Source organism: Sinocyclocheilus grahami, unplaced genomic scaffold (assembly GCF_001515645.1).
Source record: "Sinocyclocheilus grahami isolate Dianchi unplaced genomic scaffold, SAMN03320097.WGS_v1.1 scaffold49.1, whole genome shotgun sequence".
Taxonomy (NCBI): domain Eukaryota; kingdom Metazoa; phylum Chordata; class Actinopteri; order Cypriniformes; family Cyprinidae; genus Sinocyclocheilus; species Sinocyclocheilus grahami.
In genome coordinates this window covers 1,961,681-1,979,450 of record NW_015505228.1, presented here as the reverse complement: position 1 = coordinate 1,979,450, position 17,770 = coordinate 1,961,681, and the positions used below count along the sequence as shown (strand labels likewise).

General features: G+C 40.6%; 1 protein-coding gene across 1 annotated transcript in view; it reads left to right on the top strand.

The window, feature by feature from the left end:
• Positions 1-4,444: 4,444 nt before the first annotated feature.
• The window catches only part of c1ql1l2 (complement component 1, q subcomponent-like 1-like 2), a 20,969-nt gene continuing 7,643 nt past the window's right edge, over positions 4,445-17,770 (top strand). Inside the window, exons 1-2 of the mRNA XM_016269131.1 lie at positions 4,445-5,622; positions 13,588-13,592. Of these exons, the coding sequence (XP_016124617.1) occupies positions 5,027-5,622; positions 13,588-13,592 (601 nt within the window). The 5' untranslated portion in view covers positions 4,445-5,026. The remainder of the gene's footprint in view (positions 5,623-13,587; positions 13,593-17,770) is intronic.

Genomic DNA, 17,770 nt, shown 5'->3' with positions numbered 1-17,770 from the left:
AAATGCTGCTCCATCTGAAAGCATGTGAAAATACCGCATTTAATAACATATCTTTACTCCAAACTCACTTCATAACGTCAGTCGAGTGTTTGAAATAAATCCTTCTGTGAGATGATGTGGCTTCTTACACAGAATAAGGCACGCACCATATTTCATAGTATTTAAGCAGTGATAAAGGCATTGCATTATAAATATACTTTATTTTAATGAAAATTATAATAATAAAAACTCAGATAAACCGTATATTGTCGTAGTCGTGTGTTTATTAGTCACGTTGAATCAATTAAAGCAGTTGAATCTTCTGTTTATTCAGCTGCAGCGATAGGCATTTTCTGGGTTTCTTCTGCAAGGCGTCTTTGGAGTTTCAGCGCAAGAGTGCCCTCTGGCCTTTGGATGGAGATTTACTGCTGATCATAGAACCGTGCTTTACTGAAAGATACGCATGACAATCGCAGCTTCTGCCGAATCGCGATCTCGATTCCATTTCGATTTATCGTGCAGCCCTAATCTGGCGCTTATTCTGAATCAGCTACTGCAGTATGTTTTCTTAATAGTTCATTGACTGTTCAAATGCGGAGTTTTGTGCCGTGTAGAGTATCGCGTCGTATGTGTGTGTGTGTGTGTGTGTGTGTGCATGAGAGAAAGATAGTGGAGTCAGATTTCTTAATCACAGCTTGTGTACTGCAAATACATACGCATCATCACTGTGTCTGTCACGCGACTCTGTTACCCTTTCGGGCTTGAACTGATAGTAAAACTAAGGACATTATGTACTGTCTTCACATTTATGTTGAAAGCTGAAGCTCGCGAATGTGGTAAGGGGCGTTACATTTCTGACGCGTGCTTGTGGTGTTCGGCCAATCACAATGCACTGGGTCAGCTGGCCAATCAGAGCAGACTGCGCTTGTCGGAAGGAGGGGTTTTGTAGAAAACGACGCGTTTGAGAGAGGCGGGGCATAGAGGACCTACAATAATGTACAGTATTTGAAAAATAATGTGTTTTTTGAACATTAAAGCATGTCAATATATTCTGTTACACCAAATACACAAAATAATGATCTTTAAAATAGCATCATATGACCCCTTTAAAACTTCATTCACTTAGAGCTGTGTTACACACTGCATGAAAGGTAATTTTCAAAAATCCATAGTAGGGGAACTTTTATTAACTGTCAAAATATTTCACAATATTACTTTTTTACTGTATTTTTAGTTAAATAAATGAAGCCTTGGTTAGCATAAGAGATTATTTTCATAAACATTAACAAATGAAAACTAAAAATTTTCAAACTGTACTTGCTTTTGTTTTCTGGATAGAAATTAATAGATATGAAGCATACACCTTTCATTAAGAAAGCTAAGTTGAAAAATAATGATTGTTTTTAAAAAGTTCTCCTAAACACTTTCATTGGCTGGACAAACAGATAGCCCCAACCATTTGTGTTCCAAAGAAAAGTCTTATGGGTTTGGAACGACATGAGGGTGAACTATCCCTTTAATCTGTGTATCATTAATTTGTTTTTAATATAAAAAAGAAAAGAAAATAATTTTAAATAAATTTAAATAATACATTTCTCCTTTAAACACATGCAGCATTCAGGGTTAAAACAGGGTTTCCACAAATTCAGTTACTGGAGGAATGTGAACATACCAGAATGTGTGTCCAATGAATTAGTGGAAAAGATCATTAGATCACTGTGTGAAACAGTAGTATGAACCATTGCAGTCCCCTACCAATAAATGTCACCATGCCTTCCTCTTTTCAATCACACTTCCTTTACTGAACCCATCAATAGCAATGAAAACATCATCAGGTCATATATTACCCCAGTGCTTAGACCAGTGAGCACACGGGATCATCACTGTCTCCTTTTCTTGCCTTTCAGTTGCTCTCTCAATCTATTGGCATCTCTATCTTTCATTGCTCCTTTATTTCTTGCCTTCCCTCACTGTTTACTCTCATAGCCTAAAAAGGCTAAAAAATTTCTGACAAAATAGTGAATAGTCAACGTTACCTACACAGATTTTACTTTTGAATTTGTCACTTCTACACACTTTGAAACCTTAACAAAACCTCATCCTAAGTCACATCACACTCTTGCTGTAATTTAAGATCATATGACATGTCCAGAATCCTGCAGCTCTTCTCCCAGCGACCAGCGCTTTGGGTAGAAATGTCAGCTGTCTAGTATGAGCCATACAGATGGATTTTTTTCCACACAGGACCCGTAATTCAATCAGAGGATCAGATCAATAGGCACCATGATCAAAAACGCAACAGGCCAATAACAAACCATTTCTGAGCAGGAGGAGGAGGAGGGAACTTTATTGGCAGCCAGGGAAAAAAGTAAGTGAAATACAATAAGACTCTATATGACATACACTCAAAATCAAAGAAACGTACAGAGAGGAATAGCAGTGAATTTGCTCCTTAAATTATCTTATCATAATACTATCTAAAATAATTTTGTAGGACCTCAGTTCAAAAACAGCATGCTTATGTGTTTGTATTTTTACTCCTGATTGAATATAGAGAGGGGTCATATAATTTAATAATAACAACAATTTTATTTTTGTGTTTTTATTAAAGGGATCACATAATTTAGTATTATTATTAATTAATTAATTTTTTTCCCAAAAATATAAATACGACAGGTTCCATGCTGAACTGTTCTGCACAACCTGCTAGTTTCTAGCATTGGGATCATCGTAAGCATTGGCAGAGCAGGAGGTGCTACACACAGCCAGGAACAGCACAATATTGGACAGTCTTTTTCCAACACAATCTCATTACAATTCATAACTATTTTCATTTTTGCTCATTGGTGGCTAATTTATATGAATTTGTTATTTGTTAAATCTTATTTACACTTTTGTATGATCTGCTTATGCTCCAGTGGTGGTTATGTTTAGGGGCGGGGGTTAGGGGTGGACCTTAATGCTTACTTCTTTTCTAAAAATTGTATGTTTTTGTGCAATTTCAGTTTCGCAAACGCACATCAGTTTTTGGCTGAGGAGCCGAGACTACGCGCCCTGGCCGTACAGCGGTGTTACAGCAACTGTGGCGACGGAACGTAACGTCTCCATTCCCTCCTTCAGGGAACGAGGGTTACACAAGTAACCGAGACGTTCCCTTTCCGTCAGTCACGTTCTACGTTACGTCAGTCGTGACTAACGAATTGGGATCCGTATGGAAAACGCCACTATTGCAAGTCCCCTCACACCAGCTGGGGCATGATAGGACAGCGGCTAGGCAGAGGTGTCCGCCACTGCTGTTCCATACAGTGGTACATTGGATAACACTGGGAAAGCATACCCAGTTGGGAGCACTACGGAAGCCACATCGTGCGCATAGGAGGTATCATGTGGAATACACATATGGACTGGCCCAGGGCAGTGCTACATATGGAAGTCCCTGCGGTAGACTCAACCTGCCTGGGGTGAGACGACTACACAACAGAGATGGCAGAGAACGACTGCCAGAGAAAGACACGGGCTTACCGTGAGAGGAGCCGTACCGTAGAAGAGTACACATGTGGGATCGCCCGAAGGGGGAATCACTACACACGGGCACCTAGCAGCCATCTTTAAAAAGACACCCATCGCTCGTGAAGCTCTTTTAGAAATTGTCTCTTTTTTGAGAATGAAAAACACTCTTTTAGACAGAGTGCTGAAGCGCCCAGGGGAGGTTGCGGCGAGACCGCAGAATAGCAGCTGCAGCTCACCGAGGTTTCAGCAGCCTGGATGGCAACCCCCGCTGACACGCCGTAACACCAACGCCAGCTGTTTCTTTCAAACACTCGCTGAGATTCGTCCTGAGAAGACTCGGCTCCGAAGCGAAAAGCTGATGTCCATTTGCACGCGCTCTCCTTTTATACCCGCGGGGCGGGGTGCGCGTGGCGAAACACGCACGCCAACTGTCATTGGCTTGTTTAGTTTACACTCGAAGGTGATTGGGCTCTCGGGCGAGATCCCAATTCGTCAGTCACGACTGACATAAGAATTTTACTAATGACCCTTTTTACGCTATAAAGAACCTTTTGCACAATGGAAAGTTTCCATTGATTAAAGTTATAGATGCCAGAAAAGAAACTTTATTTTAAGAATGTATATTAAAATATGGATTTTTCATGATACGAGTCCCTGTGAAAGGATACTTTTTAATATAGTCTGTCAGACATCAAATCTTAATGTTTACTGTGAGCTTTTTTGTGATGAGATTTGATCTTTCCTACTGTATTCTTTGTACCATTTTACATTTTCCTGTGCCGTCCCCTCTTCTCCTCTTGGTTACCTTTCTTCCTTTCCCCTGGCTGTATCGCTGTGACACAGAGAGGGAGAGGAGAGGAAGAGAGGCTGGGTGTGTGTGTTGGGGTGTGTGGGGGGGGGGTTACTCAGTATAAAACCCTCAGACTGAGAAAACGCCTCTGCAAACATACCCTGTCTCTCCTCTATATCTGCTTCTCTCTCTTTCTCTCTCTCACGCTGTCCTTCACTCCCATGCGCACACTCGCTCACTTCATCCTCTCTTCCTCTTTGCTGCCTCTGCCATCTCTCATTCTCTTCATTACCGAGTGCAACTCTGTCCACCAGACAATGGGATCGACTTTTGGGGAGAGCGTGTGAGCGCGTTCGCATGCATGCGCGTGTGTGTGTGTGTGAGAGTGCGTATGCATGTGAGTGTGACCGAGCGGATGTGGGATCTGTGTGAAAGCGCTTTCCTGCCAGCCCATCGGATCCAGTGAGCCAGCTTAGCAAGCCAGGCGTGCACGGAGCTGGGCAAGCGTGTGATAGCGTGTGCATGTGGGTCTCTTTCACCCTCACACACTCCTCCACACGCTTGGGATAGGGCTTGGCGCCTTTCCCCCGGGACCCCCCCTGCACCCCTCTGTCTGTCTCTCTCTCTGCGGTCTCCTCTTCTCCAGCAGTCACCATTTCGGCTCCCGGCAGACCCACGCTGGCTGCCCAGCCACTCCCGCGCCTCAGCCTGGGCAGGAAGACCCTGGTGGCGGCCGCTGTAGGGGTCATGCTGGTGCTGGTGCTGGTGGTGCTCATCCCCGTGCTGGTCAGCTCCGTGAGCAATGACAACAGCCACTATGAGATGCTGGGCACCTGTCGAATGGTGTGCGACCCGTACCAGAACAAGGGCACCAGCACGGGCATCGCCAGCACCGGTTCTTCTGTGCAGGCCGAGGCCGAGGCACTGGCCGATCACAGCAACATGCCTCCACCCTCCACGCTCCTCCAGGGGCCACAGGGGAAGCCGGGCCGGCCAGGCAAACCCGGACCTCCGGGGCCACCAGGGCCCCCGGGTCCGATGGGGCCCCCGGGGGATCGGGGGGACAGGGGCCGAAACGGGGTTCTGAGTCTGGGCAATGATGGAGCTATCAGCACGGTTACATACAACACGCACCCACGGGTGGCTTTCTACGCGGGACTGAAGAACCCTCACGAGGGCTATGAGATCCTCAAGTTCGACGACGTGGTCACCAACCTCGGCAACAACTATGATGGCACTTCGGGCAAGTTCATCTGCAGCGTGCCGGGCACGTATTTCTTCATCTACCACGTCCTGATGAGAGGAGGTGACGGAACCAGCATGTGGGCTGACCTGTGCAAGTTCTTTTTCTTTCTGTCTGTGCCTTCCTGTATTTGCACGCTTGCATCTCCCTCTGTTCAGAGTTGTTTTTTGCGCTTTTCAATGAGAAAATGTGCAGTTGTGCACTAGATGCATTGGCGCGTCAGTGCAGACAGAAACAGACAGAAGTGGAACGTGCAATGTTTAAGGATCTGATGCGTTTACGATTAGGGTTTGTTGCCACGGTGGTAATTCCCGATTCAGTATTTATTAGGAGACCGTTATATAATTATATTGCGATGTTGGAGTGGTTTGGCACGCGAGACTAACTCTCAGGTGGGAGAAAAGCGCACGTGCAGCGTCATCCACTGAGTTTCTGCCGCACGCGCAACGGGGGAGCTGTGACAGATGGAATAGAATTAGACAGTAGACTTTAGAGTCTCTTCAGGATCTAGTGAATTAGAAATAACATTTTCATGTAATGAAATATTACATCTAAGGCCAGTATTGGGTTTTAAACTATGTCCTGTCAGACATTGACAGAATCTTGACGTGTTTAATCACATTACTTAAATGGTAGGCTAAGATCATTTTGAGCACTGTAACTACCATGGTAATAATAATTATATTTTAGTTAGTCTGCTGCATCCCTGTGGACTTGCTCTATTCTTCAAGCGGCCACTGACCATACCGCCATACAAACCCACACAGCTGGTGTGCAGGATGTGTACGTGAGAGAATGAGGAAGAACACGAAATAATATTGTTGTTCTGGTGAGACTGCAGTCTGTGTGGGAAAATATTAGCGCTCTATTTATTACCATCACATTGTGTATGCTTAATGGATTTTAGCTTTAACACACAAAAGATGCATTCCTTTTTATCCATTTCCATTACTCCTTCCAAGCCTCTTCTGTTTATTCCACGCCGTCTCAGCTTTCTTTTCTTAATTGGTTATTAGCACTGGATTTGCCCGTGCTGCGAAGAAATGCCACACATGTCAGATGTGTCTGGGTGTAACGGAGCAAGAGCTGCAAAGGAATCCATCATTTATTTATAGGTGAGGAACTATACTCTTAAAGCACAGTCCTTCTGCACCTCAGCTCTATCAGTCAAATATCCAGCCCAGAGAGACTTCAGCAGTACTGTTGTGAGCGTGTATGTTGAATACATGTACTAAAATAGCTGCGCCTCCCTGTTTGAATGACTGTGGCCTGGCTGGTGACTCAGGAGGAGACCCTCTTCTTCTTTTAATGAGTAGAAATCAACACTCACACTGATACCCCAATCATGTTTTCATGTGTTCAACATATACACACATGTGCTCTCCCGGCGAATAACAACGTGCCCCTTGGCAAAGTTCTTCTGTAAGCATCTTTATGCTTCGATGGTGTTTTTAATGACTCCTTCCACTCAGACGCTACAAACCTACGTAGGTCCGCTGCGACTCCCTCGCTCAGCCCACTTACTCTGTCGAATTAGTCAGTACGTGTACGTGCATGTTTAACACCTCGATCACCTCGGAAAATAAACAACAGCTACTGTAAGATAACAACTATCCGCCCGGCGCCAAATGATGAATAGGGCAATTCATGAAAAATGTATGCTGCAGCAAAAACCATGCGTTTCTCCCTCGCTCCCTCTCCTCATCTTTCTCCCCCAAGACTAGAATTGCTGCACTCTCCTCATTAAGGTACTGAGAGGAGGTGAGGCTACTCTATCACACCATAATGCGTTATAATGCAGCGGGACGTTTCATTATGCAGCTGCGCTCCTCAAAGACTTCAGAGGGGCTTAGCGCAGAGGTCAGGCCACTGTGTGCACACCATGAGTGAATCTAAGAGTTCAGCTTCAGGGGGAACTGCCAGTTTCCCTTAGGGGGAATATTTCTTGCTGTAAGTGTGAGGTCATTAGTTTAAATTGAGCTCGACTGTCAGTTCTTTTAAACAAACCAATTAAAAGGCATCTGTTTGTCAGTTATATCAGTAACAGTGGCATACACTTTAGTTTGGGATTGCTTGCATTAGTTTGTCACTTTCTAGATACTACTTGATGTATCAAGCTTTTTTAAAAACTTTTTAAACAACTGTTAAAAACTACAGTTACAAACTTTTGAAGGACTGTCAAATATGATGTAAACACAAATGCAAATACAAAGGCAGGTATCCACCTTATTTTCCCTGTAAGAGCAGATGTGATAATTTGTAAATTTTATGGGTCTGGCTTCCGGTGTCATCCGCTTCCAGCTATTTTTAGCTGTAAAAAACAGCTCATTTTGCTGCTTGATATTGCAAACTGGTGTGTCTTACCATATTATTTGAATGTATTATCTTAATTTTGAACACAGTGGTTTGTAGTGCAAACAGTTTTACAGTTTACTGCACTTTGTTATTCTTCTCGTTATTTCCCTACAGCAGCTAATGAACCAGAAGTCTCACATATTCACAGAAAACAACTTTCCACATTGAAAAATTAGGTGGATATAAAGGCAAAAATCCTTTAAAATATATAAAAATATATATTTTAATGTATAATAGCTCATTTATATTGTGTTAAAAGTAGTAATATTGTTTGCTAAATATAATAATTTGCTTTGTAACGTCTTCAGTTTGTATTAAACTTACACATCTTTTTCATATATTATGTATTTTTATTTCAATTTGATATTAATTCAAATTTTATTTGTAGAGCACTTTTCACAGTAAACTTTGTTCCAAAGCAGAGAATATTTTAATAAGTTACAGGTTTTGTGTGTGTGTGTGTGTGTGGGCAGATATGACAGAAACACCACCAATATAGGGTCTATAATCACGTAATCTGCAGTCAAACTTGGCAAAGATTCATAATGAATTGGGTTACAATAGACTGCACATGTTGTAAACTACCTGGCTATTTTGTCAACCGTTATTAGAATATATGACTATCAAATGGCTTTTCTAAGAAGTCTAAAAATCTCTGAAAATCTATTTTTTTCCCCTCCAGAATTTCTTTTGCAGGGGTTATTTTGTGAAGTGTCTTCCTCGACTTCGGCTGCTTGAACTGTGTATGAATCAGCCTGTTTAGATGTCTTTTAGATGCACAAGTGTGAGTAACTGATGGAAAGCTGCTCTGGCATTAGCTGATGGCTGCTGGCATCTTCTTCTGTAGCCAGCTGGCCCTCGTCTATCATGGCCATCAGCAGACGACATTATTATTTAAACTCCTTCTGAGTAATATCTTCATTAGCAGTACTTCAGAAGTTTCATAAAAACATTTCTCTTTCAGCGCTATATTCATCGTTCATTCTCTATGCAAACACCACTGCTCGTTCCTCTCAAACAGTTCTAATCATTGTTTAAACATTATATCAGTGTTATTTAAGTATTCCTGGAGATCGCTGACAAGACAAAGAGCAGCTGGGTAGATTAATCTCTCCGGCTTTCTCTGCACGGTGGTGCGACAGATGGAAATGAAAGCGTGGCACCTTCACTTTTGTTCTCCACTACTTATCCTGTCCTTAATCAGGTTTGCTTTGCTAATAAACCCAAGTGAAAAAGGAGCACATGGAAGTCTCTAATGTCCTCAGGAATTTTACACAAGCAGCAAGCATCTGGCTCGCTCTCATCCGCTAGGGTATTTTTCTCCAAGCGCTGCATGAAGTGCTCCACCAAGCCTCGATCAGAGATGCAGCTCACAGTCCACCTTTTAAGTATAATTAGAGCCAGGCACACGCTTCAATTGAACCACACTACCGCTAACTGTCTAAGAGCCTGTAATGTGGTACGAGAAGTCAACTGGTGTCAGTCACAGGGAAAAAAGCAAGAAAGAGAGAAGGAAACGGGGACATGGAGACAGCAGGATGTGTCATTCAGGATTAGGTTGTTTTTCATAAATGAAATGTTTCATATCGTTCAGAGACAGATCAGTCTCTGGCAGGGAGACACTGCTGACATCTGTAAGAATATCCACTGGCTACTACTGTGTTTCAGCCGCAGCGCGCTTAATCTCTCCACTGACTGTATTAAGAAATTGAGCCAAGGATACGGTGTAAGGTTTGGTTTACTAAGGTGTAGTTTTGAGAGTGTATTTTTGGTTTTAATAAACCACATTTTAAACCAGATTTTAGAATTGATCAGATGTTCTGAAAGAAACCGTTCAAATGATAAACTGGAGTTTGATGATAAAAAAAAAGGTTTTAATGTTTAAATGTTTAATGTTTAAAAAAGCATTTTTAAAGACCATTAGTAATACTGGTGTTATTATATTATATTGGCATATTATATTCTTAATGCTGTTCTTTTATACTTTCTTTTCATCAAAGAATCCTGGGGGGAAAAATTGTAGTACATTTTCTGCAAAAATATTAAGCAGCAAAAACTGTTTTCAGCATTGATAATAAAAACCATTATTAGTAATTGAGTAATAATAATAATTGATAAAAATTGAGCAGCAAATCAGCATATTAGAATGATTTCTGAAAGATCATGTGACACCGAAGACTAGTGATAACTGCTTAAAATGTAGTTTTACAATCACAGGAATAAATTACATTTTAAAATATATTAAAATAGAAAACTTTTTTTAAAGTATTTTACTGTGAAATATTTTACTATATTTTTCATCAAATAAATGTAGCCTTGGTGTGCAAAAAAGTTTCTTTAAAAAAAATCTTAATTAATTCCAAATGTTTGACTGAAGTGTACACATTAAAAAGCAACATTGAAGATTATTCAGTGGTTTCTTGACTTTGGTAGGTAGATGTCCTTCACCACCTTTAACTCAAATCTACACATGCTTAAAATTTAACAAATACATGATTATGTCAGAGCATGTTTAGGCATTTGGATCTGTGATCCATCGCATAAATTGTACAGAGAGGTCACACTTTCAAAGTCAAAAAGGCATTCCATGATGAAGTCTATAAACACATGGCATGTATGTGCTCTGAGCTCACACCGACTGTTTTCCAAAACAGGGACAAACAGATGTGTGTCAGAGCACGGCCGCCGGTTTCCATCTGTTTGAAATGCTAAATGCAGACTGTCTGTCCCCTTAACCCAGCCCTACAGCCCAGCAATGTCTTTGGACTTACATTCTTTGACTTTGCCCAACTATACCGCCTCCCTCTTTCATTTGTTCCCCATAGACCTGGCTTCCAGCTATTTCCTTCCCTGTTAAAGGAACATTTTGGGTTAAATATACTGTAAGTATACGACAGCATCTGTGGCATATGCTGTTGATAACACACAATATCATTTTAATTCTTAACAAAGAGAAAGAGAGAGAAAAAAGGGGGAAAAACTAAATTGATAGTGCAAAGAAAGTCTATGGGGCAAGTGCACAACGGCTGCCCCCTAGGCTCCCTTTGTAAGTGCATATACACGTTTTTAGTTTTTACAACTAAGGTAAAAATCACAATTATTTTTCGTGTTTAATCGACAAAATCGACAGAAAGAGCCCTGAATATTCCTTTAAATCTCAATGTTTACTGCAGTGACTGTCTTTGGAATTGTTTAGGAATTTAGGTCTGTGATCCATCACATAAATCATGCAATATCACCAGAGAGGTCACACTTTCAAAGTCAAAAAGGCATTCCATGATGAAGTCTATAAACACATGGCATGTATGTGCTCTGAGCTCACACCGACTGTTTTCCAAAACAGGGACAAACAGATGTGTGTCAGAGCACGGCCGCCGGTTTCCATCTGTTTGAAATGCTAAATGCAGACTGTCTGTCCCCTTAACCCAGCCCTACAGCCCAGCAATGTCTTTGGACTTACATTCTTTGACTTTGCCCAACTATACCGCCTCCCTCTTTCATTTGTTCCCCATAGACCTGGCTTCCAGCTATTTCCTTCCCTGTTAAAGGAACATTTTGGGTTAAATATACTGTAAGTATACGACAGCATCTGTGGCATATGCTGTTGATAACACACAATATCATTTTAATTCTTAACAAAGAGAAAGAGAGAGAGAAAAAAGGGGGAAAAACTAAATTGATAGTGCAAAGAAAGTCTATGGGGCAAGTGCACAACGGCTGCCCCCTAGGCTCCCTTTGTAAGTGCATATACCCGTTTTTAGTTTTTACAACTAAGGTAAAAATCACAATTATTTTTCGTGTTTAATCGACAAAATCGACAGAAAGAGCCCTGAATATTCCTTTAAATCTCAATGTTTACTGCAGTGACTGTCTTTGTTAATGATTTTGTTTGGGACTCTGCTAACAGAGATGCTCCGGGGGCATCATAAAGAAAGGATTTATCGGGAACCTCTAACAGGCAATTGATACATCTATCTTTCTATTTGATTTCTATTTACACAAAGTTTGAAATGCCTTGTGGTGTTTCCTCATTGCTTTCGATATAATTTATAGTTACAGTGGCTTTACCAATGAAATCAGTTTTATAGTATTGTCAATCAGAACACAGTTTCTATCATTAAGTCTTTATATGAGTTTTTTAAGCTTAGATTTCAGCTGCAGTTCAATTGCTTTTTAATTGCCCTGAAATGATATCCAAATGCAGCCAACAACGGAAGTCCGACCTCCCAAAGGAGGCTAATATAAAAATTAAAAAAAAGATTAAAACGTGTTTCATCGAAATCCCCTCCAACAAATCCCACGCACTCCCCGGGCACTAGAGTTCACCCTTTAATAAGGCTGCTGTGCAGGCTGTGTGTGCTAAAGGCGGATTATTTTATATTAATATGCACCGGACGATTGTCACCATGGATTCAGAATAGCAGACTTTGTTTGCACATCGATATTAGACTCACCAGATTTAATCAAGGAGGTAAACAATGAATTGAAAAAAGATAGAGAATAAAAAGAGAGACAGAGCGACACACTCACACCGACTGTTTTCCAAAACAGGGACAAACAGATGTGTGTCAGAGCACGGCCGCCGGTTTCCATCTGTTTGAAATGCTAAATGCAGACTGTCTGTCCCCTTAACCCAGCCCTACAGCCCAGCAATGTCTTTGGACTTACATTCTTTGACTTTGCCCAACTATACCGCCTCCCTCTTTCATTTGTTCCCCATAGACCTGGCTTCCAGCTATTTCCTTCCCTGTTAAAGGAACATTTTGGGTTAAATATACTGTAAGTATACGACAGCATCTGTGGCATATGCTGTTGATAACACACAATATCATAAAAAGGGGGAAAAACTAAATTGATAGTGCAAAGAAAGTCTATGGGGCAAGTGCACAACGGCTGCCCCCTAGGCTCCCTTTGTAAGTGCATATACCCGTTTTTAGTTTTTACAACTAAGGTAAAAATCACAATTATTTTTCGAAAAAAGGGGGAAAAACTAAATTGATAGTGCAAAGAAAGTCTATGGGGCAAGTGCACAACGGCTGCCCCCTAGGCTCCCTTTGTAAGTGCATATACACGTTTTTAGTTTTTACAACTAAGGTAAAAATCACAATTATTTTTCGTGTTTAATCGACAAAATCGACAGAAAGAGCCCTGAATATTCCTTTAAATCTCAATGTTTACTGCAGTGACTGTCTTTGTTAATGATTTTGTTTGGGACTCTGCTAACAGAGATGCTCCGGGGGCATCATAAAGAAAGGATTTATCGGGAACCTCTAACAGGCAATTGATACATCTATCTTTCTATTTGATTTCTATTTACACAAAGTTTGAAATGCCTTGTGGTGTTTCCTCATTGCTTTCGATATAATTTATAGTTACAGTGGCTTTACCAATGAAATCAGTTTTATAGTATTGTCAATCAGAACACAGTTTCTATCATTAAGTCTTTATATGAGTTTTTTAAGCTTAGATTTCAGCTGCAGTTCAATTGCTTTTTAATTGCCCTGAAATGATATCCAAATGCAGCCAACAACGGAAGTCCGACCTCCCAAAGGAGGCTAATATAAAAATTAAAAAAAAGATTAAAACGTGTTTCATCGAAATCCCCTCCAACAAATCCCACGCACTCCCCGGGCACTAGAGTTCACCCTTTAATAAGGCTGCTGTGCAGGCTGTGTGTGCTAAAGGCGGATTATTTTATATTAATATGCACCGGACGATTGTCACCATGGATTCAGAATAGCAGACTTTGTTTGCACATCGATATTAGACTCACCAGATTTAATCAAGGAGGTAAACAATGAATTGAAAAAAGATAGAGAATAAAAAGAGAGACAGAGCGACACAGAGTCATCTGGTTGAGTGATGGGCAAGTCCTCTTCCATTTGACCGACAGAGCCTTTATGCGACGACAAGGCACCACAGGAGTTGCTTTATTGCACTGAATGTGCCATCCACAGCAAACTTTACTTCTGAAAAAGTTACTAAAAATGGCGAAGAAACTCAGAAATTGATAGTAAATTTTACAAACAATTACAAAGAAACAGCAAGAAACACATAGAATTAAAAGTAAACTTTGTATTGTCTTGCAAAATGTATTCCAATAATCTTTGTTGTATTTACAACTTTAAAAAAAAATCATTGTTTATAGTGTACATTCTGGCACAATATTTTCTTAACACTAGTCTAATGTTTTATTATGGCTTTATAAATATTAGCAATATTGTACTACCGAACTATTTGTAGCATTATTCACTACAGAAATATGAAAAAATGTCCATGACTCACATAGGCGTAAGACACAAACTTTGAATACAAATCAGTTCTTTTTGTTCTAATTAACATCTTTACATTAATCTCAGTGGGTCAAAGCAAAATGTCACTCACTCACTCACATGAAAATGTGCATCTCGGTTAATCTCACTCTCATCTTCTGATTATACCTGATATAAAGACTGACAGAACACCTTAACTGCGTATGACATTAACAAAGTAATTCACAGCTTCAGAGTGGCAGACAAACGTTAAGAATAATATAAGCTGTGTCTCATTTAGAAGGCTGCACCCTCCGGAGGTCGAATCCTCTAGAGGTCGAGTCCTCTGTAGGATGCATATACGAAGTGTCCTCAACCTAGAATTAAACGAGACGGCCTTCGTAGGACGGGCGGAAAAGGAAACCGGAAGTATCACTTTGCTATGCCAACACATTTAGAGCATCGTTGCGCTCTCACACTACTTAAATGAAGGAAAATTATTTCTAAATTTGGAAAGTAATTTGAAAAAAAAAATGCTTTTACTTGTTTTATTTTGTTCAATGTTTGAGGAGCTGCAGTGTACCTACAGCAGGCATCTATTAGAGAAAAAAAGGAGGAGGATATTTAAAACAAAGTTTATCCGTTTTTACCGAGGCGAACTAAGGTAAGTTGTAAACACCACATCTGCGCTTGTGTGTACGTTACATCTGCCGGCGCCGGCATTTTTCAAATGAACAACGGTTGTTCACGGCGACGCAAAGAATTGTGGGTTATCTGTAGCAGCGAAGGATACACCTCATGCATCCTCCGAATTCCTGTGAAAGAAGGTCGCATTCGAAGGTCACAGGTTTCTGAAATGAGACAGCCTCGATGACGTATGCAGCCTTCGAATGCGACCTCCGGAGGACGCAGCCTTCTAAATGAGACACAGCTATAATATTTGGAAAGTGTTGCTAATGTTTTTAAACCTGTAGATGATGACAGAAGAATAAATAGTGGGAAATTTACCATTAAAATTAAAAAAAAAAAATCACTCGATCAAAGGTCAAATGTACAGAAAGTATTTTTTAAAGATAAAAATGGTACACTTACTAGGCGAGAGGTGGGGCGGTGAAGATGGTGGACAGATGGTCAGAAGGTCAGGGTCTCTGTCTCTCTCAAGCCATTCTCATCTACATCACCAGCCGTCTGCTCCTCTTACCTGAGCTATCGATCGTCTGCTCTCGGCCTCTCAGACCTCAAGATATGGAGAGAGATGGAAACAGAAATTAGAAAGAAAAAAAAGCAAAGAGAGACAGAGAACCGAAAGTCCTAAGATGATTAAGAAAACAAATTGGATGGAAGACAAGCATGTGAAGAGATTTATAAAAGAGAACATAATATATGACAAAAGAGACTCAAACAGATGAGAAAATGTTCGTTTGCTGAGAGGAAGGATGTTAACCACACAGAATATACAGTGCTCGCAAAAAGGGTTTGGACAATTGAGACGCATTTAAAAATGAATGAATTTATTAGCATTCATTTTAAAGAAATACTGCATAAGCACACTTTTCAAGCATAACGTTTTCCTTTTTTTAAGAAAAACAAAGCTGTTTAAGGGTATAAAATAAAAGATACATTGTTCGAAATTAAGTATTGCAACAATTTCTGGTTGTTGAACGTCTGGTTGTCAAACATATCTGGAGTTAATTTGGCTTGATGTTATGTTATATAATGCAGGGTTTCCAACGCTTTCAGCCAAGCCCCGCAGACAGAAAATATTTACTTGAAAAATTTTAAGTTAATATTTCAATAATTTGACAACACTTTCACATGTTCATGGTTCTCTGATGTTGGGTAATGGTTAAATGACATGCAGGTATACAGATAAAATATTTAATCTTTTTTTCAGTAAATGTCTTGTTTTGATTAATTATTTTGCCTTATGTGGTGATTTTAACAACGATATGACATTTCATCTCATATGAAAACCCTAAAGCAAAAACACACCCACACAAGCATTTCAAATCCTCAGTCTTTTATTTTGAGTGAATACTGGTGAAATTCTGTCAACTTCTGTCTCCACAGAAATGCTTGAAATTATCTAAAGGTATAAATAAAGTTATTAACTTTCCACCAAATCACAAACCCCCTTCAGTTCCCTTAAAACCCCCTATTTATAAGAAACCCTAGTCTAATGCAAAGAAATTCATATATTTCAAGCATGGCTTCAGTGTCCAAATATTCCCGTCTAGTCACTGTAAATATACAGGTGTGCCTGAGACTTCATCTAAGGATTTTGAAGCTCTCTGATGGTTATAGAACTGCCAAATCTCACTCTTTTGTCACATTCCTCTCCATTCCTTGTTCCTCTGCACTCTGTCCATCATAATTAAAGAACACATTACAGTCTCAGACTGACAAACTCACTGCCATTCAGCCCAAAATGAAAACTAATGAGAAGACTCTGCTGTGTTTGCTGATCCCACCGCGTCCCTAAGGAGGACTGGTCCACCTCTCCAGATGATGGAAAGCTCCGGATCTCTCTCTCTGGCTCAGAAAGTGGACACTAAAAGAGGAGGGCGAATTTCGGGCAATGTCACTCAGGCAGTACAGCACTCTTACACTGGCACATTCGGTAAACAATGTGTCCGATCAATAAGGAATGATTCTGGCAAGAGCTGCCTCAGCACAAAGCCGAAAACACAGCAGAATCATTCGATTTGAAGGAATTGACAGCTCTTTTCAAGATAGCTTCATAATATTCTCTCTCTCGCTCTTTGTTTCTTTATTGCATTTTCTTCAACCATTTGCTTTGTAACTAAAATCATAAACTGATATGGTCCTATAGAGATTTTAGTAGCTATCTCTGCTGAAATTCAGACTTGATTTGGCTAAATTGAATCAATCCAGTTTACAATCCTCACACTGTTTGCCCCACACTGTAAAACACATATGATGATTTTTAACTTTAACCGTTGCAGTCTCTCAGTCGTATAATGCATGGCAATGGTAACAAAATATATGAGAGTGAAAAGAACATGCACAGACAAATCCAAATTAAACCCTGCGGCTCATGACGAGGCATTGATGTCCTAAGACACGAAACGATCAGTTTGTGCCAGAAACCGAACAGTATTTATATCATTTTTTACCTCTAATACACCACTATGTCCAACTGTCTTTGGGCGCGCGCACGGTATCCGGTGCGTGAGGTGTGTACGCGCTCTGGCGTAGTTTACCCAAGTGCCGGAAGTGATCTCTCGCGTGTATACGTCACTCATTGTTTACACAGTGCACAAACATTGTAGGTACGATGGTTAATCAAAATGGTACTTACTTGCGCTTATCCGGATTGTTCAAACTGACTTAAAACTAAAAGATTACGTTCTCTCACGTGAACTCATTCGGGAGTGGTGTTTTTCCACATATTCCCAACTTCTCAGCCTGCCCGCCTGAAGTTATGGTTGATTGCTCTTCGGCTGGATATCAACACACCCATTAACGTAAACTACGCAAGAGCGCGTACACACCTCACGCACCGGATGCCGTGCGCGCGCCCAAAGACAGTTGGACATAGTGGTGTATTACAGGTAAAAAATTATGTAAATATTGTTCAGTTTCTTGCACAAACCGATCGTTTCGTGTCTTAGGACATCA